At 53.7% G+C, this 21,588-nt stretch overlaps 1 protein-coding gene across 1 annotated transcript in view; it reads right to left on the reverse strand.

The window, feature by feature from the left end:
• Positions 1 to 9,872: 9,872 nt before the first annotated feature.
• VPS52 (VPS52 subunit of GARP complex) overlaps positions 9,873 to 21,588 on the reverse strand; it is a 28,504-nt gene continuing 16,788 nt past the window's right edge. The window contains exons 15-20 of the mRNA XM_069746270.1: positions 17,411 to 17,506; positions 17,198 to 17,305; positions 17,055 to 17,120; positions 16,873 to 16,984; positions 16,681 to 16,799; positions 9,873 to 10,149 (exon numbers count right to left, since the gene is read on the reverse strand). Of these exons, the coding sequence (XP_069602371.1) occupies positions 10,003 to 10,149; positions 16,681 to 16,799; positions 16,873 to 16,984; positions 17,055 to 17,120; positions 17,198 to 17,305; positions 17,411 to 17,506 (648 nt within the window). The 3' untranslated portion in view covers positions 9,873 to 10,002. The remainder of the gene's footprint in view (positions 10,150 to 16,680; positions 16,800 to 16,872; positions 16,985 to 17,054; positions 17,121 to 17,197; positions 17,306 to 17,410; positions 17,507 to 21,588) is intronic.

The raw sequence follows: 21,588 nt of genomic DNA on the forward strand, positions 1-21,588 counted from the left end.
GGTCAGATCTCGCAGCCCGGGGCCGTGCTCAGCCGCCATCGCTGTAAGGTGAGATCTCGCAGCCCAGGGCCGTGCTCAGCCGCCATCGCTGTAGGGTCAGATCTCGCAGCCCGGGGCCGTGCTCAGCCGCCATCGCTGTAGGGTCAGATCTCGCAGCCCGGGGCCATGCTCAGCCGCCATCGCTGTAGGGTGAGATCTCGCAGCCCGGGGCCGCGCTCAGCCGCCATCGCTGTAGGGTAAGATCTCGCAGCTTGGGGCCGTGCTCAGCCGCCATCGCTGTAGGGTGAGATCTCGCAGCCCGGGGCCGTGCTCAGCCGCCATCTCTGTAGGGTGAGATCTCGCAGCCTGGGGCCGCGCTCAGACGCCATCGCTGTAGGGTGAGATCTCCCAGCCCGGGGCCACGCTCAGCCGCCATCTCTGTAGGGTGAGATCTCGCAGCCTGGGGCCGCGCTCAGACGCCATCTCTGTAGGGTGAGATCTCGCAGCCCGGGGCCGCGCTCAGCCGCCATCGCTGTAGGGTGAGATCTCGCAGCCCGGGGCCGCGCTCAGCCGCCATCTCTGTAGGGTGAGATCTCGCAGCCCGGGGCCGCGCTCAGCCGCCATCTCTGTAGGGTGAGATCTCGCAGCCCGGGGCCGCGCTCAGACGCCATCGCTGTAGGGTGAGATCTCGCAGCCCGGGGCCGCGCTCAGCCGCCATCGCTGTAGGGTGAGATCTCGCAGCTTGGGGCCGTGCTCAGCCGCCATCGCTGTAGGGTGATATCTCGCAGCCCGGGGCCGCGCTCAGCCGCCATCTCTGTAGGGTGAGATCTCGCAGCCCGGGGCCGTGCTCAGCCGCCATCGCTGTAGGGTCAGATCTCGCAGCCCGGGGCCGTGCTCAGCCGCCATCGCTGTAGGGTCAGATCTCGCAGCCCGGGGCCATGCTCAGCCGCCATCGCTGTAGGGTGAGATCTCGCAGCCCGGGGCCGCGCTCAGCCGCCATCGCTGTAGGGTGAGATCTCGCAGCCCGGGGCCGCGCTCAGCCGCCATCGCTGTAGGGTGAGATCTCGCAGCTTGGGGCCGTGCTCAGCCGCCATCGCTGTAGGGTGAGATCTCGCAGCCCGGGGCCGTGCTCAGCCGCCATCTCTGTAGGGTGAGATCTCGCAGCCTGGGGCCGCGCTCAGACGCCATCGCTGTAGGGTGAGATCTCCCAGCCCGGGGCCGCGCTCAGCCGCCATCTCTGTAGGGTGAGATCTCGCAGCCTGGGGCCGCGCTCAGACGCCATCTCTGTAGGGTGAGATCTCGCAGCCCGGGGCCGCGCTCAGCCGCCATCTCTGTAGGGTCAGATCTCGCAGCCCGGGGCCGCGCTCAGCCGCCACCGCTGTAGGGTGAGATCTCGCAGCCCGGGGCCGTGCTCAGCCGCCATCGCTGTAGGGTAAGATCTCGCAGGTCGGGGCCGCGCTCAGCCGCCATCTCTGTAGGGTGAGATCTCGCAGCCTGGGGCCGTGCTCAGCCGCCATCGCTGTAGGGTGAGATCTCATAGCCCGGGGCCGTGCTCAGCCGCCATCGCTGTAGGGTGAGATCTCGCAGCCCGGGGCCGTGCTCATCCGCCATCGCTGTAGGGTAAGATCTCGCAGGTCGGGGCCGCGCTCAGCCGCCATCTCTGTAGGGTGAGATCTCGCAGCCTGGGGCCGTGCTCAGCCGCCATCGCTGTAGGGTGAGATCTCATAGCCCGGGGCCGTGCTCAGCCGCCATCGCTGTAGGGTGAGATCTCATAGCCCGGGGCCGTGCTCAGCCGCCATTGCTGTGGAAGAAACCTCACTGCATCCCTATATAAATGTCGCAGTGAGCAGAGTCTCTGGGGTTTATTCTTCTGTTCCACATCAAATTATATTTAAACTTTCCACTTAAAGTGAACCGGTCACCAGTTTTTTAGTATCCCAACAAATGCCACCACTTATCTCTGCTGTTCTGCATTTAACAAGTAATGACATTGCCTCCGGACTCCCAATGGTATTTTTGAGGTGTACGGGGGAGTCTGGAGGCAATGTAATCATGTGGGAAATGAAGAACAACAGAGAAAGGTGGAGACATTTGTTGGGATTCTAAAAAACTGGTGACCGGTTCCCTTTAATCATCCAATGACAGAGTCTGAGACCGGAGACGTTACTTTATTAGGGACGTGTTTATCACATAAATTAAGAACCTTACAAGACGCGGAGCGGCCAGGAGACGTTTGGGCAGAGACTATCGTACAGTATTTCACAGTCCAGGAGTGCAGACCCCTCAGAAGTTTGGTTTGTGCTTCTTCAGCTCGACCATCAGATGATGAAGATTGATTAATTCTGAGCAAACCGGCAGATTCCTGAGCGGGGGCTGGGACAGGATCTTATGGAAGCGATGATAATACTGGATCAGCTGGGTGAGCGCCCCCTGCAGGACACAAACAAACTCCAATCAAGGCCTGGATACATTTCTAGATGAGATTACCGACCATAGAAGATCAATGGCCTAGTGTTCAGAGGAGAATGGAGACAAATGGGCGATGACCTAATCTTATGGATGCAAATTTCCTCGACAAAGTTAAAACTTATATTCACATTTATTTTGTATTAATGTTATAGATCAGAGCTCTGAATCCCCGGTGGAGTGAAATGCTAAAATTCTAGCTGGCTGCAGCCACCACTAGGGGGAGCTCCCTGTATACAGAGATACATGATAAGATCCTGTCTGCAGCCACCACTAGGGGGAGCTCCCTGTATACAGAGATACATGATAAGATCCTGTCTGCAGCCACCACTAGGGGGAGCTCCCTGTATACAGAGATACATGATAAGATCCTGTCTGCAGCCACCACTAGGGGGAGCTCCCTGTATACAGAGATACATGATAAGATCCTGTCTGCAGCCACCACTAGGGGGAGCTCCCTGTATACAGAGATACATGATAAGATCCTGTCTGCAGTCACCACTAGGGGGAGCTCCCTGTATACAGAGATACATGATAAGATCCTGTCTGCAGTCACCACTAGGGGGAGTTCCCTGTATACAGAGATACATGATAAGATCCTGTCTGCAGCCACCACTAGGGGGAGCTCCCTGTATACAGAGATACATGATAAGATCCTGTCTGCAGCCACCACTAGGGGGAGCTCCCTGTATAGAGATACATGATAAGATCCTGTCTGCAGCCAGCACTAGGGGGAGCTCCCTGTATACAGAGATACATGATAAGATCCTGTCTGCAGCCACCACTAGGGGGAGCTCCCTGTATAGAGATACATGATAAGATCCTGTCTGCAGCCACCACTAGGGGGAGCTCCCTGTATACAGAGATACATGATAAGATCTTGTCTGCAGCCTCCACTAGGAGGAGCTCCCTGTATACAGAGATACATGATAAGATCCTGTCTGCAGCCACCACTAGGGGGAGCTCCCTGTATACAGAGATACATGATAAGATCCTGTCTGCAGCCACCACTAGGGGGAGCTCCCTGTATACAGAGATACATGATAAGATTCTGCCTGCAGCCACCACTAGGGGGAGTTCCCTGTATACAGAGATACATGATAAGATCCTGTCTGCAGCCACCACTAGGGGGAGCTCCCTGTATACAGAGATACATGATAAGATCCTGTCTGCAGCCACCACTAGAGGGAGCTCCCTGTATACAGAGATACATAAGATCCTGTCTGCAGCCACCACTAGGGGGATCTCCCTGTTTACAGAGATACATGGTAAGATTCTGTCTGCAGTCACCACTAGAGGGAGCTCCCTGTATACAGAGATACATGATAAGATCCTGCCTGCAGCCACCACTAGGGGGAGCTCCCTGTATTCAGAGATACATGATAAGATCCTGTCTGCAGCCACCACTAGGGGGAGCTCCCTGTATACAGAGATACATGATAAGATCCTGTCTGCAGCCACCACTAGGGGGAGCTCCCTGTATACAGAGATACATGATAAGATCCTGTCTGCAGCCACCACTAGGGGGAGCTCCCTGTATACAGAGATACATGATAAGATTCTGCCTGCAGCCACCACTAGGGGGAGTTCCCTGTATACAGAGATACATGATAAGATCCTGTCTGCAGCCACCACTAGGGGGAGCTCCCTGTATACAGAGATACATGATAAGATCCTGTCTGCAGCCACCACTAGGGGGAGCTCCCTGTATACAGAGATACATGATAAGATCCTGTCTGCATTCAACACTAGGGGGAGCTCCCTGTATACAGAGATACATAAGATCCTGTCTGCAGCCACCACTAGGGGGAGCTCCCTGTATACAGAGATACATGGTAAGATTCTGTCTGCAGCCACCACTAGAGGGAGTTCCCTGTATACAGAGATACATGATAAGATCCTGTCTGCAGCCACCACTAGGGGGAGCTCCCTGTATACAGAGATACATGATAAGATCCTGTCTGCAGCCACCACTAGGGGGAGCTCCCTGTATACAGAGATACATGATAAGATCCTGTCTGCAGCCACCACTAGAGGGAGCTCCCTGTATACAGAGATACATAAGATCCTGTCTGCAGCCACCACTAGGGGGATCTCCCTGTTTACAGAGATACATGGTAAGATTCTGTCTGCAGTCACCACTAGAGGGAGCTCACTGTATACAGAGATACATGATAAGATCCTGTCTGCAGCCACCACTAGGGGGAGCTCCCTGTATTCAGAGATACATGATAAGATCCTGTCTGCAGCCACCACTAGGGGGAGCTCCCTGTATACAGAGATACATGATAAGATCCTGTCTGCATTCACTACTAGGGGGAGCTCCCTGTATACAGAGATACATAAGATCCTGTCTGCAGCCACCACTAGGGGGAGCTCCCTGTATACAGAGATACATGGTAAGATTCTGTCTGCAGCCACCACTAGAGGGAGCTCCCTATATACAGAGATACATGATAAGACCCATCGCTGTAGGGGGAAATCTCGCAGCCCGGGGCCGTGCTCAGCCGCCATCGCTGTAGGGTAAGATCTCGCAGGTCGGGGCCCTGCTCAGCCGCCATCGCTGTAGAGTGAAATCTCGCAGCCCGGGGCCGCGCTCAGCCGCCATCGCTGTAGGGTGAGATCTCGCAGCCCGGGGCTGCGCTCAGCCGCCATCGCTGTAGGGTGAGATCTCGCAGCCCGGGGCCGCGCTCAGCCGCCATCTCTGTAGGGTGAGATCTCGCAGCCCGGGGCCGCGCTCAGCCGCCATCGCTGTAGGGTGAGATCTCGCAGCCCGGGGCCGCGCTCAGCCGCCATCGCTGTAGGGTGAGATCTCGCAGCCCGGGGCCGCGCTCAGCCGCCATCGCTGTAGGGTGAGATCTCGCAGCCCGGGGCCGCGCTCAGCCGCCATCTCTGTAGGGTGAGATCTCGCAGCCCAGGGCCGCGCTCAGCCGCCATCGCTGTAGGGTGAGATCTCGCGGCCCGGGGCCGCGCTCAGCCGCCATCTCTGTAGGGTCAGATCTCGCAGCGCTGGGCCGTGCTCAGCCGCCATCTCTGTAGGGTGAGATCTCGCAGCCCGGGGCCATGCTCAGCCGCCATCGCTGTAGGGTGAGATCTCGCAGCCCGGGGCCGTGCTCAGCCGCCATCTCTGTAGGGTCAGATCTCGCAGCCCGGGGCCGTGCTCAGACGCCATCGCTGTAGGGTGAGATCTCGCAGCCCGGGGCCGTGCTCAGCCGCCATCGCTGTAGGGTGAGATCTCGCAGCCCGGGGCCGTGCTCAGCCGCCATCGCTGTATGGTCAGATCTCGCAGCCCGGGGCCGTGCTCAGCCGCCATCGCTGTAAGGTGAGATCTCGCAGCCCAGGGCCGTGCTCAGCCGCCATCGCTGTAGGGTCAGATCTCGCAGCCCGGGGCCATGCTCAGCCGCCATCGCTGTAGGGTGAGATCTCGCAGCCCGGGGCCGCGCTCAGCCGCCATCGCTGTAGGGTGAGATCTCGCAGCTTGGGGCCGTGCTCAGCCGCCATCGCTGTAGGGTGAGATCTCGCAGCCCGGGGCCGTGCTCAGCCGCCATCTCTGTAGGGTGAGATCTCGCAGCCTGGGGCCGCGCTCAGACGCCATCGCTGTAGGGTGAGATCTCGCAGCCCGGGGCCGCGCTCAGCCGCCATCGCTGTAGGGTGAGATCTCGCAGCCCGGGGCCGCGCTCAGCCGCCATCTCTGTAGGGTGAGATCTCGCAGCCCGGGGCCGCGCTCAGCCGCCATCTCTGTAGGGTGAGATCTCGCAGCCCGGGGCCGCGCTCAGACGCCATCGCTGTAGGGTGAGATCTCGCAGCCCGGGGCTGCGCTCAGCCGCCATCGCTGTAGGGTGAGATCTCGCAGCCCGGGGCCGCGCTCAGCCGCCATCTCTGTAGGGTGAGATCTCGCAGCCCGGGGCCGTGCTCAGCCGCCATCGCTGTAGGGTCAGATCTCGCAGCCCGGGGCCGTGCTCAGCCGCCATCGCTGTAGGGTCAGATCTCGCAGCCCGGGGCCATGCTCAGCCGCCATCGCTGTAGGGTGAGATCTCGCAGCCCGGGGCCGCGCTCAGCCGCCATCGCTGTAGGGTGAGATCTCGCAGCCCGGGGCCGCGCTCAGCCGCCATCGCTGTAGGGTGAGATCTCGCAGCTTGGGGCCATGCTCAGCCGCCATCGCTGTAGGGTGAGATCTCGCAGCCCGGGGCCGCGCTCAGCTGCCATCGCTGTAGGGTGAGATCTCGCAGCCCGGGGCCGTGCTCAGCCGCCATCGCTGTAGGGTGAGATCTCGCAGCCCGGGGCCGTGCTCAGCCGCCATCTCTGTAGGGTGAGATCTCGCAGCCTGGGGCCGCGCTCAGCCGCCATCGCTGTAGGGTCAGATCTCGCAGCCCGGGGCCGCGCTCAGCTGCCATCGCTGTAGGGTGAGATCTCGCAGCCTGGGGCCGCGCTCAGCCGCCATCGCTGTAGGGTGAGATCTCATAGCCCGGGGCCGTGCTCAGCCGCCATCGCTGTAGGGTGAGATCTCCCAGCCCGGGGCCGCGCTCAGCCGCCATCTCTGTAGGGTGAGATCTCGCAGCCTGGGGTCGCGCTCAGACGCCATCTCTGTAGGGTGAGATCTCGCAGCCCGGGGCCGCGCTCAGCCGCCATCGCTGTAGGGTGAGATCTCGCAGCCCGGGGCCGTGCTCAGCCGCCATCGCTGTAGGGTGAGATCTCGCAGCCCGGGGCCGTGCTCAGCCGCCATCTCTGTAGGGTGAGATCTCGCAGCCCGGGGCCGCGCTCAGCCGCCATCTCTGTAGGGTGAGATCTCGCAGCCCGGGCCCGCGCTCAGCCGCCATCGCTGTAGGGTGAGATCTCGCAGCCCGGGGCCGTGCTCAGCCGCCATCGCTGTAGGGTGAGATCTCGCAGCCCGGGGCCGCGCTCAGCCGCCATCGCTGTAGGGTGAGATCTCGCAGCCCGGGGCCGCGCTCAGCCGCCATCTCTGTAGGGTGAGATCTCGCAGCCTGGGGCCGCGCTCAGCCGCCATCGCTGTAGGGTGAGATCTCGCGGCCCGGGGCCGCGCTCAGCCGCCATCTCTGTAGGGTCAGATCTCGCAGCGCTGGGCCGTGCTCAGCCGCCATCTCTGTAGGGTGAGATCTCGCAGCCCGGGGCCGCGCTCAGCCGCCATCGCTGTAGGGTGAGATCTCGCAGCCCGGGGCCGTGCTCCGCCGCCATCTCTGTAGGGTCAGATCTCGCAGCCCGGGGCCGTGCTCAGACGCCATCGCTGTAGGGTGAGATCTCGCAGCCCGGGGCCGTGCTCAGCCGCCATCGCTGTAGGGTGAGATCTCGCAGCCCGGGGCCGTGCTCAGCCGCCATCGCTGTATGGTCAGATCTCGCAGCCCGGGGCCGTGCTCAGCCGCCATCGCTGTAAGGTGAGATCTCGCAGCCCAGGGCCGTGCTCAGCCGCCATCGCTGTAGGGTCAGATCTCGCAGCCCGGGGCCGTGCTCAGCCGCAATCGCTGTAGGGTCAGATCTCGCAGCCCGGGGCCATGCTCAGCCGCCATCGCTGTAGGGTGAGATCTCGCAGCCCGGGGCCGCGCTCAGCCGCCATCGCTGTAGGGTGAGATCTCGCAGCTTGGGGCCGTGCTCAGCCGCCATCGCTGTAGGGTGAGATCTCGCAGCCCGGGGCCGTGCTCAGCCGCCATCTCTGTAGGGTGAGATCTCGCAGCCTGGGGCCGCGCTCAGACGCCATCGCTGTAGGGTGAGATCTCCCAGCCCGGGGCCACGCTCAGCCGCCATCTCTGTAGGGTGAGATCTCGCAGCCTGGGGCCGCGCTCAGACGCCATCTCTGTAGGGTGAGATCTCGCAGCCCGGGGCCGCGCTCAGCCGCCATCGCTGTAGGGTGAGATCTCGCAGCCCGGGGCCGCGCTCAGCCGCCATCTCTGTAGGGTGAGATCTCGCAGCCCGGGGCCGCGCTCAGCCGCCATCTCTGTAGGGTGAGATCTCGCAGCCCGGGGCCGCGCTCAGACGCCATCGCTGTAGGGTGAGATCTCGCAGCCCGGGGCCGCGCTCAGCCGCCATCGCTGTAGGGTGAGATCTCGCAGCTTGGGGCCGTGCTCAGCCGCCATCGCTGTAGGGTGATATCTCGCAGCCCGGGGCCGTGCTCAGCCGCCATCTCTGTAGGGTGAGATCTCGCAGCCCGGGGTCGTGCTCAGCCGCCATCGCTGTAGGGTCAGATCTCGCAGCCCGGGGCCGTGCTCAGCCGCCATCGCTGTAGGGTCAGATCTCGCAGCCCGGGGCCATGCTCAGCCGCCATCGCTGTAGGGTGAGATCTCGCAGCCCGGGGCCGCGCTCAGCCGCCATCGCTGTAGGGTGAGATCTCGCAGCCCGGGGCCGCGCTCAGCCGCCATCGCTGTAGGGTGAGATCTCGCAGCTTGGGGCCGTGCTCAGCCGCCATCGCTGTAGGGTGAGATCTCGCAGCCCGGGGCCGTGCTCAGCCGCCATCTCTGTAGGGTGAGATCTCGCAGCCTGGGGCCGCGCTCAGACGCCATCGCTGTAGGGTGAGATCTCCCAGCCCGGGGCCGCGCTCAGCCGCCATCTCTGTAGGGTGAGATCTCGCAGCCTGGGGCCGCGCTCAGACGCCATCTCTGTAGGGTGAGATCTCGCAGCCCGGGGCCGCGCTCAGCCGCCATCTCTGTAGGGTCAGATCTCGCAGCCCGGGGCCGCGCTCAGCCGCCATCGCTGTAGGGTGAGATCTCGCAGCCCGGGGCCGTGCTCAGCCGCCATCGCTGTAGGGTAAGATCTCGCAGGTCGGGGCCGCGCTCAGCCGCCATCTCTGTAGGGTGAGATCTCGCAGCCTGGGGCCGTGCTCAGCCGCCATCGCTGTAGGGTGAGATCTCGCAGCCCGGGGCCGTGCTCAGCCGCCATCGCTGTAGGGTGAGATCTCGCAGCCCGGGGCCGTGCTCATCCGCCATCGCTGTAGGGTAAGATCTCGCAGGTCGGGGCCGTGCTCAGCCGCCATCGCTGTAGGGTGAGATCTCGCAGCCTGGGGCCGTGCTCAGCCGCCATCGCTGTAGGGTGAGATCTCATAGCCCGGGGCCGTGCTCAGCCGCCATTGCTGTGGAAGAAACCTCACTGCATCCCTATATAAATGTCGCAGTGAGCAGAGTCTCTGGGGTTTATTCTTCTGTTCCACATCAAATTATATTTAAACTTTCCACTTAAAGTGAACCGGTCACCAGTTTTTTAGTATCCCAACAAATGCCACCACTTATCTCTGCTGTTCTGCATTTAACAAGTAATGACATTGCCTCCGGACTCCCAATGGTATTTTTGAGGTGTACGGGGGAGTCTGGAGGCAATGTAATCATGTGGGAAATGAAGAACAACAGAGAAAGGTGGAGACATTTGTTGGGATTCTAAAAAACTGGTGACCGGTTCCCTTTAATCATCCAATGACAGAGTCTGAGACCGGAGACGTTACTTTATTAGGGACGTGTTTATCACATAAATTAAGAACCTTACAAGACGCGGAGCGGCCAGGAGACGTTTGGGCAGAGACTATCGTACAGTATTTCACAGTCCAGGAGTGCAGACCCCTCAGAAGTTTGGTTTGTGCTTCTTCAGCTCGACCATCAGATGATGAAGATTGATTAATTCTGAGCAAACCGGCAGATTCCTGAGCGGGGGCTGGGACAGGATCTTATGGAAGCGATGATAATACTGGATCAGCTGGGTGAGCGCCCCCTGCAGGACACAAACAAACTCCAATCAAGGCCTGGATACATTTCTAGATGAGATTTCCGACCATAGAAGATCAATGGCCTAGTGTTCAGAGGAGAATGGAGACAAATGGGCGATGACCTAATCTTATGGATGCAAATTTCCTCGACAAAGTTAAAACTTATATTCACATTTATTTTGTATTAATGTTATAGATCAGAGCTCTGAATCCCCGGTGGAGTGAAATGCTAAAATTCTAGCTGGCTGCAGCCACCACTAGGGGGAGCTCCCTGTATACAGAGATACATGATAAGATCCTGTCTGCAGTCACCACTAGGGGGAGCTCCCTGTATACAGAGATACATGATAAGATCCTGTCTGCAGTCACCACTAGGGGGAGCTTCCTGTATACAGAGATACATGATAAGATCCTGTCTGCAGTCACCACTAGGGGGAGCTCCCTGTATACAGAGATACATGATAAGATCCTGTCTGCAGCCACCACTAGGGGGAGCTCCCTGTATACAGAGATACATGATAAGATCCTGTCTGCAGCCACCACTAGGGGGAGCTCCCTGTATACAGAGATACATGATAAGATCCTGTCTGCAGCCACCACTAGGGGGAGCTCCCTGTATACAGAGATACATGATAAGATCCTGTCTGCAGCCACCACTAGGGGGAGTTCCCTGTATACAGAGATACATGATAAGATCCTGTCTGCAGCCACCACTAGGGGGAGCTCCCTGTATACAGAGATACATGATAAGATCCTGTCTGCAGCCTCCACTAGGGGGAGTTCCCTGTATACAGAGATACATGATAAGATCCTGTCTGCAGCCACCACTAGGGGGAGCTCCCTGTATACAGAGATACATGATAAGATCCTGTCTGCAGCCACCACTAGGGGGAGCTCCCTGTATACAGAGATACATGATAAGATCCTGTCTGCAGTCACCACTAGGGGGAGCTCCCTGTATACAGAGATACATGATAAGATCCTGTCTGCAGTCACCACTAGGGGGAGTTCCCTGTATACAGAGATACATGATAAGATCCTGTCTGCAGCCACCACTAGGGGGAGCTCCCTGTATACAGAGATACATGATAAGATCCTGTCTGCAGCCACCACTAGGGGGAGCTCCCTGTATAGAGATACATGATAAGATCCTGTCTGCAGCCAGCACTAGGGGGAGCTCCCTGTATACAGAGATACATGATAAGATCCTGTCTGCAGCCACCACTAGGGGGAGCTCCCTGTATAGAGATACATGATAAGATCCTGTCTGCAGTCACCACTAGGGGGAGCTCCCTGTATACAGAGATACATGATAAGATCCTGTCTGCAGCCACCACTAGGGGGAGCTCCCTGTATACAGAGATACATGATAAGATCCTGTCTGCAGCCTCCACTAGGGGGAGTTCCCTGTATACAGAGATACATGATAAGATCCTGTCTGCAGCCACCACTAGGGGGAGTTCCCTGTATACAGAGATACATGATAAGATCCTGTCTGCAGCCTCCACTAGGGGGAGCTCCCTGTATACAGAGATACATGATAAGATCCTGTCTGCAGCCTCCACTAGGGGGAGCTCCCTGTATACAGAGATACATGATAAGATCCTGTCTGCAGCCACCACTAGGGGGAGCTCCCTGTATACAGAGATACATGATAAGATTCTGCCTGCAGCCACCACTAGGGGGAGTTCCCTGTATACAGAGATACATGATAAGATCCTGTCTGCAGCCACCACTAGGGGGAGCTCCCTGTATACAGAGATACATGATAAGATCCTGTCTGCAGCCACCACTAGGGGGAGTTCCAATTATACAGAGATACATGATAAGATCCTGTCTGCAGCCACCACTAGGGGGAGCTCCCTGTATACAGAGATACATGATAAGATCCTGTCTGCAGCCACCACTAGGGGGAGCTCCCTGTATACAGAGATACATGATAAGATCCTGTCTGCAGTCACCACTAGGGGGAGTTCCCTGTATACAGAGATACATGATAAGATCCTGTCTGCAGCCTCCACTAGGGGGAGCTCCCTGTATACAGAGATACATGATAAGATCCTGTCTGCAGCCACCACTAGGGGGCGTTCCCTGTATACAGAGATACATGATAAGATCCTGTCTGCAGCCTCCACTAGGGGGAGCTCCCTGTATACAGAGATACATGATAAGATCCTGTCTGCAGCCTCCACTAGGGGGAGCTCCCTGTATACAGAGATACATGATAAGATCCTGTCTGCAGCCTCCACTAGGGGGAGCTCCCTGTATACAGAGATACATGATAAGATCCTGTCTGCAGCCACCACTAGGGGGAGCTCCCTGTATACAGAGATACATGACATGATTCTGTCTGCAGCCACCACTAGGGGGAGCTCCCTGTATACAGAGATACATGATAAGATCCTGTCTGCAGCCTCCACTAGGGGGAGCTCCCTGTATACAGAGATACATGATAAGATCCTGTCTGCAGCCACCACTAGGGGGAGCTCCGTGTATACAGAGATACATGATAAGATCCTGTCTGCAGCCACCACTAGGGGGAGCTCCGTGTATACAGAGATACATGATAAGATCCTGTCTGCAGCCTCCACTAGGGGGAGCTCCCTGTATACAGAGATACATGATAAGATCCTGTCTGCAGCCACCACTAGGGGGAGCTCCGTGTATACAGAGATACATGATAAGATCCTGTCTGCAGCCACCACTAGGGGGAGTTCCCTGTATACAGAGATACATGATAAGATCCTGTCTGCAGCCACCACTAGGGGATCTCCCTGTATACAGAGATACATGATAAGATCCTGTCTGCAGCCACCACTAGGGGGAGTTCCCTGTATACAGAGATACATGATAAGATCCTGTCTGCAGCCACCACTAGGGGGAGTTCCCTGTATACAGAGATACATGATAAGATCCTGTCTGCAGCCACCACTAGGGGGAGCTCCCTGTATACAGAGATACATGATAAGATCCTGTCTGCAGCCACCACTAGGGGGAGTTCCCTGTATACAGAGATACATGATAAGATCCTGTCTGCAGCCACCACTAGGGGGAGCTCCCTGTATACAGAGATACATGATAAGATCCTGTCTGCAGCCACCACTAGGGGGAGTTCCCTGTATACAGAGATACATGATAAGATCCTGTCTGCAGCCACCACTAGGGGGAGCTCCCTGTATACAGAGATACATGATAAGATCCTGTCTGCAGCCACCACTAGGGGGAGCTCCCTGTATACAGAGATACATGATAAGATCCTGTCTGCAGTCACCACTAGGGGGAGTTCCCTGTATACAGAGATACATGATAAGATCCTGTCTGCAGCCTCCACTAGGGGGAGCTCCCTGTATACAGAGATACATGATAAGATCCTGTCTGCAGCCTCCACTAGGGGGAGCTCCCTGTATACAGAGATACATGATAAGATCCTGTCTGCAGCCACCACTAGGGGGAGTTCCCTGTATACAGAGATACATGATAAGATCCTGTCTGCAGCCACCACTAGGGGGAGCTCCCTGTATATAGAGATACATGATAAGATCCTGTCTGCAGCCTCCACTAGGGGGAGCTCCCTGTATACAGAGATACATGATAAGATCCTGTCTGCAGCCACCACTAGGGGGAGTTCCCTGTATACAGAGATACATGATAAGATCCTGTCTGCAGCCACCACTAGGGGGAGCTCCCTGTATATAGAGATACATGATAAGATCCTGTCTGCAGCCACCACTAGGGGGAGCTCCCTGTATACAGAGATACATGATAAGATCCAGTCTGCAGCCACCACTAGGGGGAGCTCCCTGTATACAGAGATACATGATAAGATCCTGTCTGCAGCCACCACTAGGGGGAGCTCCCTGTATACAGAGATACATGATAAGATCCTGTCTGCAGCCACCACTAGGGGGAGCTCCCTGTATACAGAGATACATGATAAGATCCTGTCTGCAGCCACCACTAGGGGGAGCTCCCTGTATACAGAGATACATGATAAGATCCTGTCTGCAGCCACCACTAGGGGGAGTTCCCTGTATACAGAGATACATGATAAGATCCTGTCTGCAGCCACCACTAGGGGGAGCTCCCTGTATACAGAGATATATGATAAGATCCTGTCTGCAGCCACCACTAGGGGGAGCTCCCTGTATACAGAGATACATGATAAGATCCTGTCTGCAGCCACCACTAGGGGGAGTTCCCTGTATACAGAGATACATGATAAGATCCTGTCTGCAGCCACCACTAGGGGGAGCTCCCTGTATACAGAGATACATGATAAGATCCTGTCTGCAGCCACCACTAGGGGGAGCTCCCTGTATACAGAGATACATGATAAGATCCTGTCTGCAGTCACCACTAGGGGGAGTTCCCTGTATACAGAGATACATGATAAGATCCTGTCTGCAGCCTCCACTAGGGGGAGCTCCCTGTATACAGAGATACATGATAAGATCCTGTCTGCAGCCTCCACTAGGGGGAGCTCCCTGTATACAGAGATACATGATAAGATCCTGTCTGCAGCCACCACTAGGGGGAGTTCCCTGTATACAGAGATACATGATAAGATCCTATCTGCAGCCTCCACTAGGGGGAGCTCCCTGTATACAGAGATACATGATAAGATCCTGTCTGCAGCCTCCACTAGGGGGAGCTCCCTGTATACAGAGATACATGATAAGATCCTGTCTGCAGCCTCCACTAGGGGGAGCTCCCTGTATACAGAGATACATGATAAGATCCTGTCTGCAGCCACCACTAGGGGGAGCTCCCTGTATACAGAGATACATGATATGATTCTGTCTGCAGCCACCACTAGGGGGAGCTCCCTGTATACAGAGATACATGATAAGATCCTGTCTGCAGCCTCCACTAGGGGGAGCTCCCTGTATACAGAGATACATGGTAAGATCCTGTCTGCAGCCTCCACTAGGGGGAGCTCCCTGTATATAGAGATACATGATAAGATCCTGTCTGCAGCCACCACTAGGGGGAGCTCCCTGTATAGAGATACATGATAAGATCCTGTCTGCAGTCACCACTAGGGGGAGCTCCCTGTATATACAGAGATACATGATAAGATCCTGTCTGCAGCCACCACTAGGGGGAGCTCCCTGTATACAGAGATACATGATAAGATCCTGTCTGCAGCCTCCACTAGGGGGAGCTCCCTGTATACAGAGATACATGATAAGATCCTGTCTGCAGCCACCACTAGGGGGAGCTCCCTGTATACAGAGATACATGATATGATTCTGTCTGCAGCCACCACTAGGGGGAGCTCCCTGTATACAGAGATACATGATAAGATCCTGTCTGCAGCCTCCACTAGGGGGAGCTCCCTGTATACAGAGATACATGATAAGATCCTGTCTGCAGCCTCCACTAGGGGGAGCTCCCTGTATATAGAGATACATGATAAGATCCTGTCTGCAGCCACCACTAGGGGGAGCTCCCTGTATAGAGATACATGATAAGATCCTGTCTGCAGTCACCACTAGGGGGAGCTCCCTGTATATACAGAGATACATGATAAGATCCTGTCTGCAGCCACCACTAGGGGGAGCTCCCTGTATACAGAGATACATGATAAGATCCTGTCTGCAGCCACCACTAGGGGGAGCTCCCTGTATACAGAGATACATGATAAGATCCTGTCTGCAGCCACCACTAGGGGGAGCTCCCTGTATACAGAGATACATGATAAGATCCTGTCTGCAGCCACCACTAGGGGGAGCTCCCTGTATACAGAGATACATGATAAGATCCTGTCTGCAGCCACCACTAGGGGGAGCTCCCTGTATAGAGATACATGATAAGATCCTGTCTGCAGTCACCACTAGGGGGAGCTCCCTGTATACAGAGATACATGATAAGATCCTGTCTGCAGCCACCACTAGGGGGAGCTCCCTGTATATACAGAGATACATGATAAGATCCTGTCTGCAGCCACCACTAGGGGGAGCTCCCTGTATACAGAGATACATGATAAGATCCTGTCTGCAGCCACCACTAGGGGGAGCTCCCTGTATATATAATTACATGATAAGAATCTGCAGTAATAGCTGTAAGGCTACTTTCACACTAGCGTCGTACTCGGCCCGTCGCAGACCGTTGCGCCGACGTACCGACGCATACTGTGGAAGCGCCGCACAACGGAGGCAGCGAATGCATTTTTCCAACGCATCCGCTGCCGCATTGTGAGATGCGGGAAGGTGGGGGCGGAGTTGAAAGCAACGTTTTTTGTTTGGACGGTCCGCCACAACACGACGCAACCGTTGCACGACGGTTGTGACGTGTGGCAATGCGCCGCAATGCATCGCTAATGTTAGTCTATGGGGAAAAACGCATCCTGCAGACAACTTTGCAGGATGCGTTTTTTCCCCAAAACGACGCATTGCGACGTATCCCAAACAACGCTAGTGTGAAAGTAGCCTAATACTCACCAAGTTGTTGCACATTTACAGTGATTCCTGACATTGCTGCCGGCATATTTACATATTGTGGATATTGTCCTGTCCTCGTCAGATCCACGTTACCTGTATTATGCTGGTGCCATTTTTGAAGTTGGTGAACGACCTCATCACATCATGGCTGAGCGTCTCCACCGCCTGTTTCCACGTAGAAGAGAAGCCTCGGACGAGCAGCGGGACACGGGCTGGAAGAAGTGAATGGGTCAGGAGTGGAGCCAGTGACTGATCGCACGTGGTCGGCATCATGGCGTCACCCACCTTCCTCGCTCCGGAGCCGCTCCTGCTGCCCCTTCTCAATAAGAGCTTCAGATTCTTTTACAAAGGCGATCATTCCCCCGAAGGATGGAGACAGGATCTCTTCTATAAACTCCTGGTGGAGAGATGCGACAACAGCCCAATGCCATAAAGTGCAGTAAAGAGCCGCTGCAGCAGCCACTAACCTGGGTCCGCGCAGTCAGAAGCTGCTGGAAACTTTCCACCTCTTTACTGTCAGACGTCGCTCGTTCCTTTAAATAAAGAATGAGAAGATGAATAAAAGACGGGGGTCCTATAGAGAGACGTGTAGTAACGGGGGCGTCCATACCATCAGCACGCTCAGCATCATGTCATAGTTATTAATGAGGAAGATGAGCTGCTCCTTCCTGGACGAGAACTCCGCCGCCATTCTCAGGACAAAGTTCTCCACCTCCACCTGAAATAAGAAAACCACAGAGTAAACTAAGAAAGACGAGACGCGGGAAAAGGCGATTCCCCGATCCCGGGCCTCTACCACCGACACCGCACTGTATACCCGTACCTGCAGCTGCCCCAGGAGGACATTCGTCTTCTCATTAGGAAATGTCTGATTTATGCTAACAATAGCCGAAGAGAACTCAGCATAACGTCGGGTTATCTGCGAGAAGGACAAGAACATGCACATAACTTATCTGGTATTATACTTCAGAGCTGCACTCACTATTCTGCTGGTGCAGTCACAGTGTACATACATTACATTACTGATCCTGAGTTACCTCCTGTATTATACCGCAGAGCTGCACTCACTATTCTGCTGGTGCAGTCACTGTGTACATACATTACATTACTGATCCTGAGTTACATCCTGTATTATACCCCAGAGCTGCACTCACTATTCTGCTGGTTCAGTCACTGTGTACATACATTACATTACTGATTCTGAGTTACATCCTATATTATACTCCAGAGCTGCACTCACTATTCTGCTGGTGCAGTCACTGTGTACATACATTACATTACTGATTCTGAGTTACATCCTGTATTATACTCCAGAGCTGCACTCACTATTCTACTGGTTCAGTCACTGTGTACATACATTACATTACTGATCCTGAGTTACATCCTGTATTATACCGCAGAGCTGCACTCACTATTCTGCTGGTGCAGTCACTGTGTACATACATTACATTACTGATCCTCAGTTACCCCCTGTATTATACCCCAGAGCTGCACTCACTATTCTGCTGGTGCAGTCACTGTGTACATACATTACATTACTGATCCTGAGTTACATCCTGTATTATACCCCAGAGCTGCACTCACTATTCTGCTGGTGCAGTCACTGTGTACATACATTACATTACTGATCCTGAGTTACATCCTGTATTATACTCCAGAGCTGCACTCACTATTCTGCTGGTGCAGTCACTGTGTACATACATTACATTACTGATCCTGAGTTACATCCTGTATTATACTTCAGAGCTGCACTCACTATTCTGCTGGTGCAGTCACTCTGTACATACATTACATTACTGATCCTGAGTTACATCCTGTATTATACCCCAGAGCTGCACTCACTATTCTGCTGGTGCAGTCACTGTGTATATACATTACATTACTGATCCTGATTTACATCCTGTATTATACTCCAGAGCTGCACTCACTATTCTGCTGGTGCAGTCACTGTGTACATACATTACATTACTGATCCTGAGTTACATCCTGTATTATACTTCAGAGCTGCACTCACTATTCTGCTGGTGCAGTCACTGTGTACATACATTACATTACTTATCCTGAGTTACATCCTGTATTATACCCCAGAGCTGCACTCACTATTCTGCTGGTGCAGTCACTGTGTACATACATTACATTACTGATCCTGAGTTACATCCTGTATTATACCCCAGAGCTGCACTCACTATTCTGCTGGTGCAGTTACTGTGTACATACATTACATTCCTGGAGCAGAACAATATTGTATCATACAATTATTAGGTTCTGTAGAAGGACGTAGATCTGGGTATTTATTATGGAATATAGGCTGAACTGGATGGATAAATGTCTTTTTTCGGCCTTACTAACTATGTTACTATGTTACTATGTATATGATCCTGAGTTACCTCCTGTATTATACTCCAGAGCTGCACTCACTATTCTGCTGGTGCAGTCACTGTGTACATACATTACAATACTGATCCTGAGTTACATCCTGTATTATACCCCAGAGTTGCACTTACTATTCTGCTGGTGCAGTCACTGTGTACATACATTACATTACTGATCTTGAGTTACCTCCTGTATTATACCCCAGAGCTGCACTCACTATTCTGCTGGTGCAGTCACTGTGTACATACATTACTGATCCCGAGTTACATCCTGTATTATACCGCAGAGCTGCACTCACTATTCTGCTGGTGCAGTCACTGTGTACATACATTACATTACTGATCCCGAGTTACCTCCTGTATTATACCCCAGAGCTGCACTCACTATTCTGCTGGTTCAGTCACTGTGTACATACATTACATTACTGAACCTGAGTTACATCCTGTATTATACCCCAGAGCTGCACTCACTATTCTGCTGGTGCAGTCACTGTGTACATACATTACATTACTGATCCTGAGTTACATCCTGTATTATACTTCAGAGCTGCACTCACTATTCTGCTGGTGCAGTCACTCTGTACATACATTACATTACTGATCCTGAGTTACATCCTGTATTATACCCCAGAGCTGCACTCACTATTCTGCTGGTGCAGTCACTGTGTACATACATTACATTACTGATCCTGATTTACATCCTGTATTATACTCCAGAGCTGCACTCACTATTCTGCTGGTGCAGTCACTGTGTACATACATTACATTACTGATCCTGAGTTACATCCTGTATTATACTTCAGAGCTGCACTCACTATTCTGCTGGTGCAGTCACTGTGTACATACATTACATTACTGATCCTGAGTTACATCCTGTATTATACCCCAGAGCTGCACTCACTATTCTGCTGGTGCAGTCACTGTGTACATACATTACATTACTGATCCTGATTTACATCCTGTATTATACTCCAGAGCTGCACTCACTATTCTGCTGGTGCAGTCACTGTGTATATACATTACATTACTGATCCTGATTTACATCCTGTATTATACTCCAGAGCTGCACTCACTATTCTGCTGGTGCAGTCACTGTGTACATACATTACATTACTGATCCTGAGTTACATCCTGTATTATACTTCAGAGCTGCACTCACTATTCTGCTGGTGCAGTCACTGTGTACATACATTACATTACTGATCCTGAGTTACATCCTGTATTATACCCCAGAGCTGCACTCACTATTCTGCTGGTGCAGTCACTGTGTACATACATTACATTACTGATCCTGAGTTACATCCTGTATTATACCCCAGAGCTGCACTCACTATTCTGCTGGTGCAGTTACTGTGTACATACATTACATTACTGATCCTGAGTTACCTCCTGTATTATACTCCAGAGCTGCACTCACTATTCTGCTGGTGCAGTCACTGTGTACATACATTACTGATCCCGAGTTACATCCTGTATTATACCGCAGAGCTGCACTCACTATTCTGCTGGTGCAGTCACTGTGTACATACATTACATTACTGATCCCGAGTTACCTCCTGTATTATACCCCAGAGCTGCACTCACTATTCTGCTGGTTCAGTCACTGTATACATACATTACATTACTGAACCTGAGTTACATCCTGTATTATACCCCAGAGCTGCACTCACTATTCTGCTGGTGCAGTCACTGTGTACATACATTACATTACTGATCCTGAGTTACCTCCTGTATTATACCCCAGAGCTGCACTCACTATTCTGCTGGTGCAGTCACTGTGTACATACATTATATTACTGAACCTGAGTTACATCCTGTATTATCCTCCAGAGCTGCACTCACTATTCTGCTGGTGCAGTCACTGTGTACATACATTACATTACTGATCTTGAGTTACCTCCTGTATTATACCCCAGAGCTGCACTCACTATTCTGCTGGTGCAGTCACTGTGTACATACATTACTGATCCCGAGTTACCTCCTGTATTATACCCCAGAGCTGCACTCACTATTCTGCTGGTTCAGTCACTGTATACATACATTACATTACTGAACCTGAGTTACATCCTGTATTATACCCCAGAGCTGCACCCACTATTCTGCTGGTGCAGTCACTGTGTACATACATTACATTACTGATCCTGAGTTACCTCCTGTATTATACCCCAGAGCTGCACTCACTATTCTGCTGGTTCAGTCACTGTATACATACATTACATTACTGAACCTGAGTTACATCCTGTATTATACCCCAGAGCTGCACCCACTATTCTGCTGGTGCAGTCACTGTGTACATACATTACATTACTGATCCTGAGTTACCTCCTGTATTATACCCCAGAGCTGCACTCACTATTCTGCTGGTGCAGTCACTGTGTACATACATTATATTACTGAACCTGAGTTACATCCTGTATTATCCTCCAGAGCTGCACTCACTATTCTGCTGGTGCAGTCACTGTGTACACACATTACATTACTGATCCTGAGTTACATCCTGCATTATACTCCAGAGCTGCACTCACTATTCTGCTGGTGCAATCACTGTGTACATACATTATATTACTGAACCTGAGTTACATCCTGTATTATCCTCCAGAGCTGCACTCACTATTCTGCTGGTGCAGTC

Source organism: Ranitomeya imitator, chromosome 2, assembly GCF_032444005.1.
Source record: "Ranitomeya imitator isolate aRanImi1 chromosome 2, aRanImi1.pri, whole genome shotgun sequence".
In the NCBI taxonomy this organism is placed as follows: Eukaryota; Metazoa; Chordata; class Amphibia; order Anura; family Dendrobatidae; genus Ranitomeya; species Ranitomeya imitator.